General features: G+C 56.7%; 2 protein-coding genes across 2 annotated transcripts in view; one reads left to right on the top strand and one right to left on the bottom strand.

Moving 5' to 3' along the window:
* The window catches only part of RNF126 (ring finger protein 126), an 11,774-nt gene extending 1,018 nt beyond the window's left edge, over positions 1-10,756 (top strand). The window contains exons 2-10 of the mRNA XM_014540053.1: positions 3,317-3,390; positions 6,147-6,244; positions 6,608-6,671; positions 7,205-7,449; positions 8,614-8,682; positions 8,756-8,825; positions 9,451-9,544; positions 9,786-9,901; positions 9,989-10,756. Coding sequence (XP_014395539.1) covers positions 3,317-3,390; positions 6,147-6,244; positions 6,608-6,671; positions 7,205-7,449; positions 8,614-8,682; positions 8,756-8,825; positions 9,451-9,544; positions 9,786-9,901; positions 9,989-10,138 — 980 coding nt within the window. The 3' untranslated portion in view covers positions 10,139-10,756. The remainder of the gene's footprint in view (positions 1-3,316; positions 3,391-6,146; positions 6,245-6,607; positions 6,672-7,204; positions 7,450-8,613; positions 8,683-8,755; positions 8,826-9,450; positions 9,545-9,785; positions 9,902-9,988) is intronic.
* Positions 10,757-11,454: 698 nt separating this feature from the next.
* Positions 11,455-15,698, bottom strand: FGF22 (fibroblast growth factor 22; the record flags this gene model as incomplete). Its single annotated transcript, XM_005866730.2, has 3 exons — positions 11,455-12,797; positions 12,884-12,987; positions 15,554-15,698. Coding segments are annotated over 3 exons (444 nt in total), but the record flags the coding sequence as incomplete, so codon positions are not given.
* Positions 15,699-15,702: the final 4 nt, after the last annotated feature.

Raw genomic sequence — 15,702 nt, 5'->3', positions numbered from 1 at the left:
TGACAGCTGACCCGCGCCCGCGATCTCGCGCTTCCTTGGGGCTTGAGCCCACCCAGCATCTGGCTCTTTGAGGCCAGATTTCCCCAGGTGGCCTGGTCGCGCCGTGTGGTCCAGGAGGGGGCTGCTGGATCCAGACAGTTTTCCAGGCCCTTCAGCCCGGAGATTCTGAGTCAGTAGGTTCCCCTGCTCTTGGCTGACCCGGTCCCATTTCACAGGTGGAAAAACAGGCCCTCGGCGGCCCATGCCGGCCACGGACCTGACATTTGCTGCTGGGCCAGTTCCCCGGGAGCGGGTGTGGGATCTGGAAATGGCCAGGGTTTACCGAGCACCTACAGGGTGCGCTCCTTGGACTTCATCTCCCCACCGTCACCTGGCTGGTGGGTGGAAGAGCCTGTTTTGATTTCAAAGCCACACTTAGTCCTTCCTTTCCAGCTCCGGGGTTCCCTGGGAAGAGGGATTGCTGCTGGGGGTGGGGGGGGGCGGGCAGGAAGAGCCAGGAGAAGGAGTCTGTTCAGATGATCCCAGCCACAGAGAAGACGAGGAACTGGAGCCGGGGTTTGGAGAGTGGTGCCTAGGGTCCAGGAGGAGAGAGGGGGTAGGGGTGGTGTGGCTTCCAGAAGCAAGGGCCTTCCTCCCCCTCCTAGGAAAAGGGGAAAATAGAATGAAACCGAAACCTCGGGTGGGTGAGCACAGACTTGGGGTGTCTTGCTTCTGTCTCTTCTGGCCTCCTGCACCCCAGCTCTTGGTTCTTTCTTTCTCCACTGTGGCAGGAAGGGGCTGGCCGCCTGACAGCCCACCGGCCTGGATGAGTTGGATGCAGTCCCTCACAGTTGGTGTGAGCCCCAGGGTAGGCCCTGGGTGGAGGCTGAGGCTGAGGCTGCAGCTGGGCATCTGCACGGTTAGCTGTCCTCGGTTTTCCCATCCGGGGGCCAGCACAGGGCCTGGGTCCTGGCCTGGCGTGGCCACTTCCTGGCTATATGGCCTTGCACCAGGCAGACTCTGACCTCTTCTGACTGTCGCTGGGCTGATGAGGACCTTCCTCGTCACAGAATCCAGTGGAGTGGTGTCAAGATAGCCATCACCTTTGCCCTCAGGGTTTATAAACTGGTTGGTCAGGGAGCCAGCCTTGAACACTATCAAGTATTTAGTCAGGAATGTTGGTAAATATCCTAAGAGCAAGTATGGCGGAGGGGAGGGGGTACCTGGGTGGGTGGGAGGGTGCTTGGTGTGGGATTCAATGAGGCTCAGTAGACAGGGGGATGTTTATCACTAAGGGGAACACCTGGTGTTCTTAGGGAGGGAAAGTTGGTTCTTGGTAACAGCAGAAGGTCCCAGCCAGCACTTGCCCTCAGAAACGGGGACTTCTGTTTGTGGGAAACTAGCCCCACTGTGTCTGCTGTAAGACACTTGGGCTGGTTTTTATGCAGCTCCTACTGCAGTAGTGACAGGAAATGGCTGTTGTCACAGTAGCTCTTTCTCAGGTACCCTGGACTCATGGGCTTCTCTCTATCAGCTGGGCTCGAATCTAGGATCCTGCTGAGGCTGCCCCAGCTGCACCTCTTCTCCGCTGTGTGTGGGTGAGGTGTTCAACCTCCCTGGGCCTCAGGTCTCCTCGCTGTCCGATGGGTTTGATGAGATAATCCACACTCGCTCAATGAGGTCCACTGGGAGTATCTTTGTACAAAGGAGCCCAGCACCTGACTCCCAGAACGCAAAGGGAAAGGTGGGTCGCCTAGCTGGAGTGTGGCATGTGAGAGCAGGAACCAGACAGGCCAGCTGGCTTGGAGGCCTTGAGGCTGATGCACAGGCCCAGACTCGATCCTTACCTGGAAACGAGTGCTGGGGACATGGTGCATGTGCATGACTGCAGGGTCCTGGATGTGGACCTGCTGCGCCTGACATCCTTGGGGCTTGTGCAGAGATCAGTTCTTCAGTGCAGGTTCTTGCACACCAGTTGTGTCCATGGGAGATGGTAGTCTCAGTCCCTATGATGGTGTCAAAAGCAGCCTGGGAAGATTGAGGAAGGTTGGGTTAGGTAGGTGCCCTTGAATTAAACCATCTGCTGAGGTCTGTGTATGTGTGTGTGATGGGTGTGTGGCTTGCGTGAAGTGGGCCTTAGATGATGCAGGTGCCCTTGAATTAAACCATCTGCTGAGGTCTGTGTGTGTGTGATGGGTGTGTGGCTTGCGTGAAATGGGCCTTAGATGATGTCAGGTCCTGGTAGGGCTCACGGAGACAGATGGGGCATGACCGGGGTGTGAGGGACCGGGATGGGATTGGGACAGTTCTCCCAGTGACATTGAGGCGGTTTACATGGGGTGGAAGGAGCAGCAAGTGCACCCAGGGGTTTGGGCTGTAGAGGTCTCATTTTGTCTGTGTTTGGGTCTGAGTCCAAGTACCCCTGTTACACCTCTGCACCAGCTCTCTTGGGTCTGTGCTGCACCTGGAGCTCTGCTGATTCCCGAGGGACCCTGGGAGGCCTGGGCCACTGAGGCACTGTCACTGTAGTGGGCGATCATATGAGACAGGCATCTCTCCAGCTCCTGCCTCAGTTTCCCCAACTTCACTGTGGGCCCTCTGCTTATGTGTGGTGTGAAGGAGTCTTGGACAAAGGATGGTGCCTATCCTGAGGGCTGGTCCAGGGGACATGGGTCCCCATGTTAAAGCCTCCATGTCCTTCCCGTCAACAACGAGGGGCCAAATACCGTAGGACCTTCTGACCATGTCCTAGGGGCCCAGTGTATGGAGTGAGTGCTCAGTGCATTTAGCATCTGTGTGTCATCCTTGGTGCGTTGGCCACTGCTGTTGCTATGATGATGATGCTGGGGTGGTCCCCTGTCACCCTTCCTCTGAGGGGAAAAGTAACTGATTCATGACAAGTCATTGGCTAAGGATAGGTGCTCACAAGTTAGGCCCCCGCAAGCGGACTGTTGTCCCCACCTAGAAGAGGAGCACTTGCCACCTTGGCCCTGTCACTGGAGATAAGTTCTGCCCTGTGGGAGGGATACATTCCATCTCACAGTCCCCTTGCTGGGATGAGGGTTTCTACCATTGGCCACTCTGATTTAATAAAAATCTCTGGGATATGCTCTCTGAGGAGGAGAGCATGGGAGACTCCTGGTTCTGGCTCCTCCCCACCGCCTGCAAGCAGGCTAGAGCCCTGCCTCAAGTCTGGGGCAGCCTATGGCTCAGAAGGGCCGCTCTGGACTCTGCACAGAGGCAGGGCCTGACCACGACCCAATGTCAAACCACAGCCCTTGGGTCCTCAGCTGCTGGATTTCAGAGCCCTGGGGTTGAGGCCATCCTCCGTTTACAGGTGAGGAGACCGAGGATTGCAGCCGGGAGGTGACGTTTGAGCAGAGACCCAGCTTCCGTGAGGGGGCCAGCCAGGTAGATATATGGGAAAGAGTGCTCCTCCAGAGGGGATGGTGTGTAGGCCTTGAGATGGGCAGGACCGGCATGAGGCTGCCAGGGTGAGAGGGCAAGGGGGAGGGCAGAGGTAGCCTGGACTTGGGTCTGGAGGGGGCGGAGCTGTGGGAGTGGCCTGGCCAGATGGTTCTGGACCTAACCATGTGCTGACTGTGCTTAGTGCTGAGATGGGGCTCCATGGTGACCTGCACAAGTGGTTGGTTCAGGGGGGTGTTGGGACCTTGGAGGACAAGGACAATGGGACAGGCTGAGAGAAGTGAGCGCCCAGGAGCTGCAATGAGCCTTAAAAGTGGGAAAATAGGTTGCCCATTTCCTGCAGGTCAACCTGATGTTCATTCTGAGGCCACATGGCACATCTACAAGTCTGGGGTGAGGGCTGTACTAGGATTTGGACCTTCCTGTGAACCTGGAGCTGAGGGGTTCCCTGGGCAGACTCCTGGTGATGGGCAGGTTTGTCTGACCTTGCCATGTTCATGGGGTGTCTGGTTCCCTGCATCCTAACTGTGGCCAGTGCAGACCCCCCTGCAGCCACATTTCCCCGTGGGCCTGTTCACAAAGCCTCCTGTAGCTCATGTGAAACCGGCTGAGGGCTGGCAGGTGGGTGCTAGGAGGAGCACCTGAGTGACACTCCACTGGCTGGGAATCCCGTGCTGGGTTATGATTGTGGTGATCACTCACTGTGGTAGAGCTGTCCCTTGCCCTCACACCCCTTCTCAGGAGGGCAGAGGGCTGCTCTCCTCACCATTTCTTATAACAATTTACTGAGATATGACTCGTTTAGAATGTACACTTCAGTGTGGTTAGTATACTTGGAGTCCTGCACCAAACCCCTCCATCCAATTTCTGAATATTCCATCGCCCCAAAAGAAACCTGTCCTCATCAACAGTCACCTCATCTCCCTCCCCTGACAACCACCAACCCACTTCCTGTCCCTGTGGATTTGCCTGTTTTGGAGAGATCGCATAAATGGAATCATGCTCTGTGTGTAGCCCTTTGTAGCTTCTCCCACTGAGCTTCATGTGTTCAGGGTCCCATCCACGTTATAGCGAGTGTCAGTGCATCACTCCTTTTCATGGCTGAGTAATGTTCCAGGACGAGGATGACCACATTCAAGCATTGATGGACACTTGGGTTGTTGTGGCTCTTGTGACTCGAGACATGGACATGGTTGGATAGGATTCTTTGTAGGTGTGTTTTTATTTCTCTGGTTGGACACCTAGCAGTGGCATTTCAAGGTCATGTGGTAACTGTGTGACCTTCAGAGGAACTGCTCACTGTGTTATAGAGAGACTGCCCGTTGCACATTCCCAACAGCATGTTGGAGGTTCTGATTCCTCCATGTCCTCGCCAGCACTTGTCACTGTCGTCTGTTTGAGTGTAGTCCTCCCATGGGTGTGCAGTTTGTCTCACTGGTTGTGACCTGCATTTCCCTGTTACTGTGGTGTCAAGCGTCTTTTTATGGGTAATGGCCATTTGTGTATCTGAAGAAATGATCCTTTGGTCATTTTTTAACTGGGTTGTTTGTCTTTTTAATGTTGAATTATAAGGATTCTTTATATATTTTGGATACAAGGCCCAATGACCTGTGCAGCTCCCACCTGCCCTCCCCACTTGGCTCTGGCAGCTTTGCTTTTGGCAGCCAGGCAGGTGAGAGGGACCAGGTGTGCGCTGTGGAGTGCCCGCTGCCCAGATGAAGGTGTCTGGCACCCCACCATGGGGCTACTCCTACAGAAGGCGGTGTCCCATGGGACTGTAAACAGCCTCACCTTCTCTCTCACAGCACATGGGCCATGCTTCTGAAATGTCACCTTGGGCAGAAGCAGGTCTTGCACACGTCTTGTGTCCTGTCTGTGGCTTTAGGGACACCTGTGATAACCCTGAAATCTGCACACGTGCAACAAGCACGATGTAGGCTGGGCTTGTTTGAGGGAATCAGCATGGTTTCGGGGCTCATACACATTGTGCCTGAGGCTGGTCCTTGCTCTCCCCTCAGGACATCAGAGTCTCTGCCACCTGGCTGCGGGAGGGAGGGATGCAGGGGGCGTGGCCAGTGTGATGGGGTCACACTCCAGCTTAGGGTCCCAGATCCTCTGCCAAGGCTGCCAGTATGTTCCAGAAATGCCATTGTGGGGCATCCACAGGCCGGTCCCTCTGCTGTCAGTGGCCACTTTCCTGGGAGCTGACCTCCTCTGAGGCCCACATAGCCCTGGAGTCCCATACACAGTCTCTTGTGCAGCCATCTAGGAGTATAGGGTCAGGTGCCTGCCCAGGACCACATCTCCTGTATGTGCGTCTAGGGGGGGTCACTCGAACATTCTCTTGAACAGCTTTACTGGACCCGCATTAGCTGGCCCGTGGTTGCTACAGGCCTTGTCAGAGCCTTCATCAGCTAATATGCTGAGTGGACACACTGAAACTCTGTGACTGGGATATGGGTGGGTGGGGAGATCACCTGCAGAGGAGCAGGTCAAGATACAGAGGTTGTAGCTCTGGTTGATGTGTGCCCTGAGCTGTCCATACCCACCACCTGGATCTCTGCTGGGTCTGACCCTGGACTGCAACAGTTTCACAGATGGGTTTCTTGAGATGACACCCATCCTGGGCCTCACTCCTATCCTCTTCTGCTTGCTGGGGCCTGAGACCAGGGCCCAAGGTGTGTCCTGCCCCGGGCAGGGATGTCCAGTGAGCCCACAGAGGCAGATGACATGGGGGCCAGGATCCTGAGATCACACTCACCTGCTCTCTCCTCCCACAGGATTACATCTGCCCACGATGTGAGTCTGGTTTCATCGAGGAGCTTCCGGAAGAAACCAGGTAATGCAGCCCCTTGGTCACAGAGGTCTCGGGCCCAGGTGCATGCTGGTAGGATCCAGGCTTCTGGGGTGAGAGGGCAGAGCTGTGCCAAGGGGACATGTGGGTGCTGCACCCAGTGCTGGTTCAGAGCCGTTTTGGTGGACAGAGCCTGGGAGGGTGATGGTGGGCAGGGGGTGGGCTTGGGGCAGTGCCCTGAAGTCCCTGGGCAGCCAGAGATTAAGATGGTCTTCACTCTCCTGACTTGGGATGAGGGCAGGGGCTGCTGAGGGTTGAGAGTGACCCTGAGGCCCGTGGGGGTCAGGCGGGGGTCCTGCCTCTTCTCCAGCGGTCGCCCCACTGCTGACTTGCACCGTGTCCACCCAGGAGTACAGAGAACGGTTCCGCTCCCTCCACAGCCCCCACAGACCAAAGCAGGCAGCCATTTGAGGTGAGTTGACTGGCCTCCCCTGACAACGGACCATGCCCTGCATGGCTGAGGAAACAGACTCAGCCCCTCGTCCTGCAGGTGGTTGCTCACCCTGCTCCCCAACAGGCAGGGTGTCCTTCTCCCTGACTCCCGGGGCCTTTTATTTTTTTAAACTTAAAAAATAATTTTTTAAAATTGATTTGAGAGCGAGAAGAAGGGGGGCGGATAGAAAGAGAAGCATCAACTTGTTTTTCCTCTTAGTTATGCATTCATTGGTTGATAGTTGTATGTGCTATGACCATGGATTGAACCTGAAATCTTGGTGTATCAGGATGATACTCTAACCAACTGAGTATCTGGCCAGAGCCCTGGGACCTCTTGAACTCCCCATCCTTGGCCCCTCCTCCGAGAGCCTCCTGCATCCTGCATGTGCACCAAGATTTCTCTGGCGTCTTCCTGTCCCCTTGAAGCCCTGAGCCTAGAACAGTAGCCACAGTGGGGAGGAACTGTGGCGCCCATGCAAGGGGCCCACGGTCACGGCCTTCCTCCCGCAGAATGTGGACCAACACCTCTTCACGCTGCCGCAGGGCTACGGGCAGTTTGCTTTCGGCATCTTTGACGACAGCTTTGAGATCCCCACGTTCCCCCCAGGGGCGCTGGCCGACAATGGCAGAGACCCCGAGAGCCGGCGGGAGAGAGAGCAGCAGTCCCGGCACCGGTATGGCGCCCGGCAGCCCCGAGCCCGCCTCACTGCGAGGAGGGCCACCGGCCGGCATGAAGGCGTCCCCACGTTAGAAGGGTGAGGGGGCTGTGGGGGGCAGGTGGGTGGGTTGCTCTTGGGGGCTTCCAGCCTGCCCACCCCACTCAGAGACCATCTGCCCATCCAGAAGATGGTGTGGATGTTGCCTCTGGGCAGGGCAGTTCTCCCATGAGTTCTGGCAGAGCCACCCAAGCCCACCATGCAAAATGGGGTGGTGCAGGTAGGGGTCGGGGCCCTCGCTGGGGGACTGGGGGGGGGCTGAAGTGTGGCTCAAGGACCTGGACAGGGCTGGGAGAACCTCATGTCCACTGAGTGTCCCCAATTGTCCTTCTGAGCAGGGCTTCATTGGGTGTGGCTGATTCACCTTCAGGTCTTTGTCCCAGAGCAGCATCGAGCTGGTAGTTCCTGATATCCCTGCCCTGTAACAGGGCCCCTTGCCCCCTTCTGTGTGCAGGTACCCAAATGGCTTTTTAGCTTGATGACTGCACAGGAAGGGGAAAGGCGCTCAGAAGGACTGAGAATAAAAGCATTGTTCCTTGCAGGCCCCATCTCTCCAGAGGAGGCGAGGCGAGGCTAGGCTTCTCACACATCTCTGAGATAGACTTGACTGTACATGAAGCCCCCGTGTCACTTAAAATGGGTTTAAACCTACAGAGAGCCCATCCATTTCCCTCACTGAGCTGGAGGCATTTCTAGCTCGGCCCAGCCAGCCCCTGATGCCCCTGCTGTCTCATGTCTGAGCAGCACCCACACCCCACAGACCATGAGCTCTGGAAACAGCAGGATCTGGACTGGATGTTTTGGGCCCGCTGCAAACAGCAGGGTTGACCCCATGGCTCTCATGACCTCCAGGATGTTCCCCCAGGTTGTATAATGGGGGTTGGATGTGGTGTCACAGCCATAGGTGCCACCCGGGCCTTGGGGAAACCTGGCCTGGAACTCAGTGAATGGGGGTTGGATGTGGTGTCACAGCCATAGGTGCCATCCGGGCCTTGGGGAAACCTGGCCTGGAACTCAGGGAGATGCTTCTCTGGGTCCCTCTCATGTTTCATTCTTCTTCCTCATCAGAAATCTTACTGGTCGAAAGCACAACCTTTCAATGTTGTGGATTTAGAAGCTGGGCTCCAGGGTTCTGTGTCCTCCCCAAGGGGTCCCTGACCCTGGGAAGGCACTGACCACAGGCCTGGCCTTGCTCTGTTCCAGGATCATCCAGCAGCTGGTCAATGGCATCATCACTCCAGCCACAATCCCCAACCTGGGCCTGGGCCCCTGGTGAGTAGGTGGGCGGGTCCCCTAAGTGCCCCCCAGCCCCTCTGCCACTTGAACCCCACACGTCTCTGCCCAGGGGTGTCCTGCACTCAAACCCGATGGACTACGCCTGGGGGGCCAACGGGCTGGATGCGATCATCACGCAGGTACAGGGTGGGCCTCCCCAGGTGGCACTAGGGTCATCACCATCGTTTCAACAGGCCCATTCCCCCCAGCCCCCCAGCACTGAGATGGTGAGAGGATTGTAGGAGTGTTCTGGTGGATTACATCCCTGGCGTGGACGCTCAGTTTCCTAGCGCCCCAGAACTTCCATCCTGAGGCTAGGGCACACCAGCCAAAATGCTTCCTCCTGGCATGGCACCACTGTAGAGCAGGAAACCGCGTGCCAAGGATGGGTGTTCACCATGACCTCTGTGGCACTTGTGAGGCAGGAACATTGCCACTTTCAGGGCTGCTCACCAGTGACCCCTTTGGGTATTTTGTCTCTGATGGGATCTGGCCCTCTGGTTCTAGCTGATGCCTCACAGGACACAGGACCGCATGAGCCCCAGGGCCCTGTCTTCCCGCTCTGGCTGTGAGGTGACACTAACTAGATGAGCAGAAGAGTGGGCAGGAGCCAGTGGCTGGGCCTCATGGGGTGACTGACCTCTAACCCCTAAATGGAGGGTCCGGGGGACCAGGACAAAAGTGGCCTCAGTGCTTTTGCAGGTAACCTAGCCTTGCATTTCAGAGTCGGGCAGGGCTCCTGCACTCTGGCCTCTTGTCTTTCAGCTCCTCAATCAGTTTGAAAACACAGGCCCCCCACCCGCAGACAAAGAGAAAATCCAGGCCCTCCCCACCGTCACTGTCACCGAGGAACACGTAGGTACGTGGCCCTCAGTCACCCAGCTTCTTTTATTTTCAAGGTATTTTCCCTAGGACGTTTATGTTAGACCAAAGGTCGGTTTGAAGGGGAGGCTTTATCAGTGTCTTCTCTGTTCCCCTGGGACACAGGACTCAGGACATAGCCTCTTTCCCTCCCCTGGGTCCAAGGTGGCTCTGGATGGGCAGTCTCCCCAATGGGACACCTTTGATTGGATGTGTCACGGGATCCCCGCTCCCCGCAGGCTCTGGGCTGGAGTGCCCTGTGTGCAAAGATGACTACGAGCTAGGTGAGCGTGTGCGGCAGCTGCCCTGCAACCACCTCTTCCATGACAACTGCATTGTGCCCTGGCTGGAGCAGGTGAGCAGGTGGGTGGCCATGGCCATGGGCCCTCTCCACCCCTGCCCCCTGCCAGCCTCTGAATTGCTTCCCTCTCTCCCCACAAAGCATGACAGCTGCCCCGTCTGCCGAAAAAGCCTCACAGGACAGAACACGGCCACCAACCCCCCAGTCATGACCCCCGTGAACTTCTCATCATCATCATCGTCCTCCTCCTCCAGCTCGCCCAGCAATGAGAACCCAGCAAGCAACTCCTGAGTCCCCCCACCAGTCCCCAGAGTAAGCACAGGACCCCGGCCAGCACCAGGCCCTGTGGGCAGGGGGGACATGGACATCCCAGAGCCCAGGAGGTGCCCCCCACCTGCCTCAGCTCTCACACCACCATGGCTCCCATGGACTCCGGTGCCAGCTGTGCCCCCAGCTGTGGGCAGAGGCTCGGAGGACCCACTGCCTCCAGGCTGTGGAGGAAGCCCGGCCCTCCCCCAGGGATGTCCCTTGAGGGGCTGGGCACAGAGGGACGCAGGGCATATGTCGCCCTCAGGCGTCCCCAACATCCCCTGTCCCATTTGTCTCTAACCTCACCCTCTACATGTTCAACAGTGGAAAGGTTTTTATAATTTTAAATTATTACTGCTTTGAAATAAATGGACGTTAGCTCACATGCGGCCCTGCATGATCTGTGGAAAGATGGGGTAGAGCCACTCAGCTGGGGTCTTGGCCCCACCAGACAGGCCAACAGTCCCCACCTTGAGTGCAGGGGGCTCGGGACCACAAGAATGACCAGCAAAACAGAACTAAACTGCTCTGACAGATGTTTTTTAAAGGAAAAAATATGTGTATCTTGGAAGTTATTTAAAAATACACCTACTTAAAGAAGCAGGTGGTTGGCGTTTTCCTTCTGCGCCGGACCCTGGGTTGTGCCTCTTGGGCACCAGCCAACACCGCTGTCCCAAACCAGAACCCTGGAAGTGGACTGGTGACGTTCGACCAGCAGGTGCAGAGGGTCACTGCGTTGGGAACATGAAACAGGAAACCCCAATGTGCTGAGCTGTCAGGTGGGCCTCCCCAGCCCGTGCTTACTGCAGCTGATGGTGTTCATGTACGAAGGCTATTCTGGAGTGAGGGTCACCAGGGTGGAACCACTGGCCCTGACCACAGTGAGTGTCCACTCTGTACTATCATACCCCCCTCCACCCCCCCAGTAAGTGACCCCTGGCTTTGTGTTCTGTATTTTAAGTGGCAGGAGGCTGGGATGGGTGGAAGCCCTCACCCCACTCCCCAGGGATTACCTGCCCCAAGCAGAATGTCCCACCTTAGTTTAGGAGGAGCTCCCACGTTAGCCGCCCCCCCCCCAAAACCCCATGGGGTAAATGGCATCATCATTCTCACTTTATATTTTTTGAAATATATTTTTATTAATTTCAGAGAGGAAGGGAGAGGGAGAGATGGAAACATCAATAATGAGAATCCTCATTTGGCTGCCTCCTGCATGCCCCCTACTGGGGATCGAGCCTGCAACCCTGTCATGTGCCCTGACCTGGAATCAAACTAACTTCCTGGTTCATAGGTGGACGCTCAACCACTGAGCCACACCAGTTGGGCAATCATTATTCTCACTTTATAGGAGAGAAACTGAGGCCCAGAATGGAATTGCCTGGCCCAAGGCTCCAGAACTCAGCCCTGTGGTGGGGGGTTTCTGGGGTTCTGGGAGAGTGGTGGGCACTCGCCCAGGCACAGCACTTCCCATGTACTCCCCTCCATCCCCAGCCTATGGAGGACACTGACATGAAGCCCCTCGGTCTGCACATGGCACCTCTCCCCCTGAAGAACTGAGAAGCTTTGAAGACATTACTCAATTTCAGACCCTGTATGTGCGTTTCTACATCTGCTGTGACCACACGCATTTATTCTCTAACACTTCTGGGATCAGGAGTCTTGCCTAAGTCTCAGGGGCTAACCACAGGTGTGGGCAAGACTGGTCCTTCCTTAGGCTCCAGGAAGAACCATTTCTGGCCTTTTCCAGCTTCTAGAGGTGCCACATCCCTGGCTCATGGCCCCTCCCTCCATCTTCACAGCCAGCAGCACAATCTCTTCCATGTCTGACTCAGATGCTCAGACCTCCCTCTTAGGAGGACCCTTGTAATGATAATGTTCCCCCCCTCCCTCCCATAATCCAGGATCATCCCCATCTCAGGGCCTTGACTTAATCCTACCTGCAAAGTCCCTTTACAATGTGAGGCAACATGTCCAAGGTCGGGACCTATCGCCCATGGCATGTCCATGTTCTCTCCCCGCTGGTCCCCAGACTCCCTGGTCCCTAGCTTCCCTTCTCCTCTCTACCTCAACACTCCAATGGGTTCCCACTGCTGAGTCTGATAGGCCGTATCCCGACCCAGAATACTCTTCCAAGACCTGGTGACCTTCAGTCTCTAGTCCAGGAGGTGCCTTATGGGGACTCCTCGCTCCCCAGCTCATGACTCAACACCTACAGCCCCTACTCAGCTCAGTGTTCACCCGCCTCAGATTCAGACAAGGGTGGGTATGGGGTTCCTGCAGGGTCCTCAGAGCCCTGCAGACAGCAGGCATTCAATGCTTGTGAAAGGAATGAGTGACCAGACATGGTTTGGCCACAGCCTGGGCCTCCTCCGGCCTCTGGTCCCTGGCCACCTGCCCAGATGTCTTTTGGATCTTGTCTAGCTGTGCCTCATGGCCCCTCGGGGCCTCAGGAGACCATGACGGGCAGGAAATGAGTGGAAAGGTGGTGCCGCCGTGTCCGGCCACCGCGTCGAGGGACCCCCCGCCTGTCCAGTGCCAGGAACATGGGCCGGCCTCGGTGACGCCAGCGAAGTGAGGCATAGGTGTTGTAGCCGTTCTCCTCAATGCGCTCCTGGAACCTACAGTGAGCAGTGTAGATCCGCTGCGGGGGGTCGGGAACATGAGGCCACTGGACCCCGTTTCCTGCCAGTGCCTGCCCACCACCAGCCACCCCCACCATGCACTCACCGACCCATAGAGGTGGCCCCGGCGGCTCATGGCCACGAAGAAGCCGGTGTGCACAGCCTTGAGGGCCACGACGCCCACGCGGATGGAGCGGATCTCAATGATGCCTGCTGGGAAGGGCTCGGTCAGGGCCCTCAGCCACCGTCTGCTTCCCATGTGCTCCCTCATTCAGTCATTCAAGTGACATTCACCAAGCACCACCTGTGTGCCTGGCCCTGTGCTGGGTATGGGAATACACCGGGGCCCACACGGCCTGTCCCCAGGATGTGCCCCTGACATTGGAGGATGTAAGTGGGGAATAGTTGGGCTTTCTCCAAAGGGTACTGGGGAACCAGAGCAAGCTGTGGAGCAGGGGAGAGTCCTGGTTAGGTCAGGGATGAGAAAACCAAGCCAGAGGAGTTAGGTGCTTGCCTGAGTGAGCTGACGATTTCCGTAAGAACAAGTATTGAGTGTAACAGTGACCATGGGCCATGCAGCTTCCCCCACAGTTCTCATGGCCTTTGCCATGTCCGGCCCTGACAACTTAGCCAGCTGCAGCCACTCGGTTATGGGGAGATGAAACCCCAGAAGGGAGGCACTGCCCAGGCAAAGGCCTGAGGGTGGGACAGGGGTGTTTATAGCACAGTGCATTCAACTTGGTACCCGCTTACACTGTTTGAGTGCCAACTCTATGCCAAGCACTATACCCCACTAAGCCCACACAGCAGTTCTGGGGTCGGGCGTCTTACATAATCTTGGGGGTTAAGGCCAGGTGTGGGCAGGACTGGTCCTTCCTTAGGCTCTCGGGAGAACCATTTCTGGCCTTTTCTAGCTTCTAGAGGCGCCACATCCCTGGCTCGTGGCCCCTTCCTCTAACTTCACAGCCAACAGCACAGCCTCTTCCATCTCTGACTCTGACCCTCCTGCCTTCCTCTTATGAGGGTGCTGACTGTGCCCACTTCCCAAGGGGGGAAACAGGCCTGGGAAGGAGCAGAGGCAGCTTCAGGCCCGATCCGTCGGTGGGTGACCCTGGGCGAGCTCTGCCCGGCTCTGAGCCAGTTTCCTGTCCAGTGAAGCAGGACTTCAGGATGAGCCACACACACCCTCAGCCATGCACTGGGGTCTAATCTGGGCACCTTTTATATGCTGTGCTGGGCATTAGGGACATACTGGTGACCAGAGACGGCTTCACCTTCATAGGGTCAAATCTGTGCACGGAGGTCTAATCTGGAGTCAAGGTTTTGCCCTCTAGTTTTCAGTTTGTACTTGGATACCTGAGATAACAAGGAGCTCACCCCATCCCCCATGGGGCCTTGCACCTGCTGTTCCCTCAGCCAGGCCCCTGGCTCCTCTTGTGCATGGTCAGCTCCTTTTCTTGATAATAGGCTCAACCCAAGCCCACCTCCTTGGAGAGGCCCCCAAGAGCTCCCCCAAGAGCTCCCTGAGTCACCTCTTGTACATTGCCCTGTTTTCATTTTCTTTGCACCACATGTGGTCCCCTCTGAAATTATATTACATGTTTAACCGCTTTACCCTCTGTTCTGGAACCCCATGAAGGTGAGCTGTCCTGGTCACCCTGTGTCCCTTGTGCCCAGTACAGCATACAAGAGTTGCCCAATAACCACTGAATTAATGAAGGACAGAAGACCTCCAAGACCAACCCACACAGAGCCATCAACCAACCCATCTGTCACTCCATCACTGCCCAGATGGGGAAACTGAGGCTCAGATAGAAGCAGCAACTGTCTCAGGTCACCCAGCAGAGCCAGGCCTCAACCCCAGCCTGAGGCCACCCTGCCTGGCTGTGTCCACCACCAGTCAACCGGCCCAGCCAGTCCCCTGTCATTGCCCTGGCCTAGTGAATCTAATGAGGGCCTTGGGAGCCCCAGATGAAAGCAGCTGGGAAGGGCAGGGGTGATTATCTGCCCTAATGGTGGTGATTCAGGCAGTGGCCAGCGATTAGCTTCATTCCCCCAGCCCCCCACCCACCCCCACCCAGGGCTCAGAGTTGTGGGGAGACTGAGGCAGGCCCATGGCATCACCAATCGCCCTGGCCTCCCAACTGTCCCCAACCCCCTTCTCTTTGCCCCTGCATCTCCTCTTGTCTCATACATTCCACAGATACTTATTGAGTGCCTATTGTTTACTGGGTGGGGCAACAGGGACAGTGACTCCAACTCGATGAGGTTCTTGAGCATCAAGGAGCCCAGCAACACAACCCCCCAGCAGCGTGACCCTGGGCAGGTCATCTCCCCTCTCTGGCTCAGTTTCCTAGAAAGAAACAGAGGGGTCCCTCACCCAGGCAGATCCTGAGTTTTGTTTTGCATTGTGGGAGTCAAGTTCACAGTCCAGCTCTGCCCCACTGCGTGATGTAACTTTCTAGAGTCTCAGTTTCCCCTCTACAAATGGGCCCAGTGACCCCAAACTCAACTATCTGTAAACACCCTTTCTCTGCTAGTGAGCCAGGCCTGGGGCTGGGAGCTTCCTCTGTGACCATTTAGGTTTGGCCGATTTGACTGCGGAGGAAAATGAAGCCAAAAGGGTAAATGACTTGGCCAATGCCATGCAACCACAGGAGCCCCCAGGACCGTCTCATCGTTAAGATTACCGCTGCAGTTGTTACTGCCCGCCCATTGGTCCAGAACCTCCCTCCCCTCCCCGCCCCCCGTCACCCGGCAGCCCCACGCGACTCACTGTCAGGGCTGTGGCACCAGCGGGTGCCTTGCACGAGGCCGCTGGGGTCGACGCGCAGAAAGAAATGGGTGGAGGAGAAAAGGCGCCGCCAGCGCACGTCGCCCTCCAGGTGCGGGTAGCTGCGTGGTCTCCGGGCCCCGCCTGGGGTC

This window comes from Myotis brandtii, unplaced genomic scaffold (genome assembly GCF_000412655.1).
Source record: "Myotis brandtii unplaced genomic scaffold, ASM41265v1 scaffold236, whole genome shotgun sequence".
NCBI lineage: Eukaryota > Metazoa > Chordata > Mammalia > Chiroptera > Vespertilionidae > Myotis > Myotis brandtii.
The sequence above is the reverse complement of the archived record's forward strand: the minus strand, read 5'-3'. Positions and strand labels throughout refer to the sequence as shown.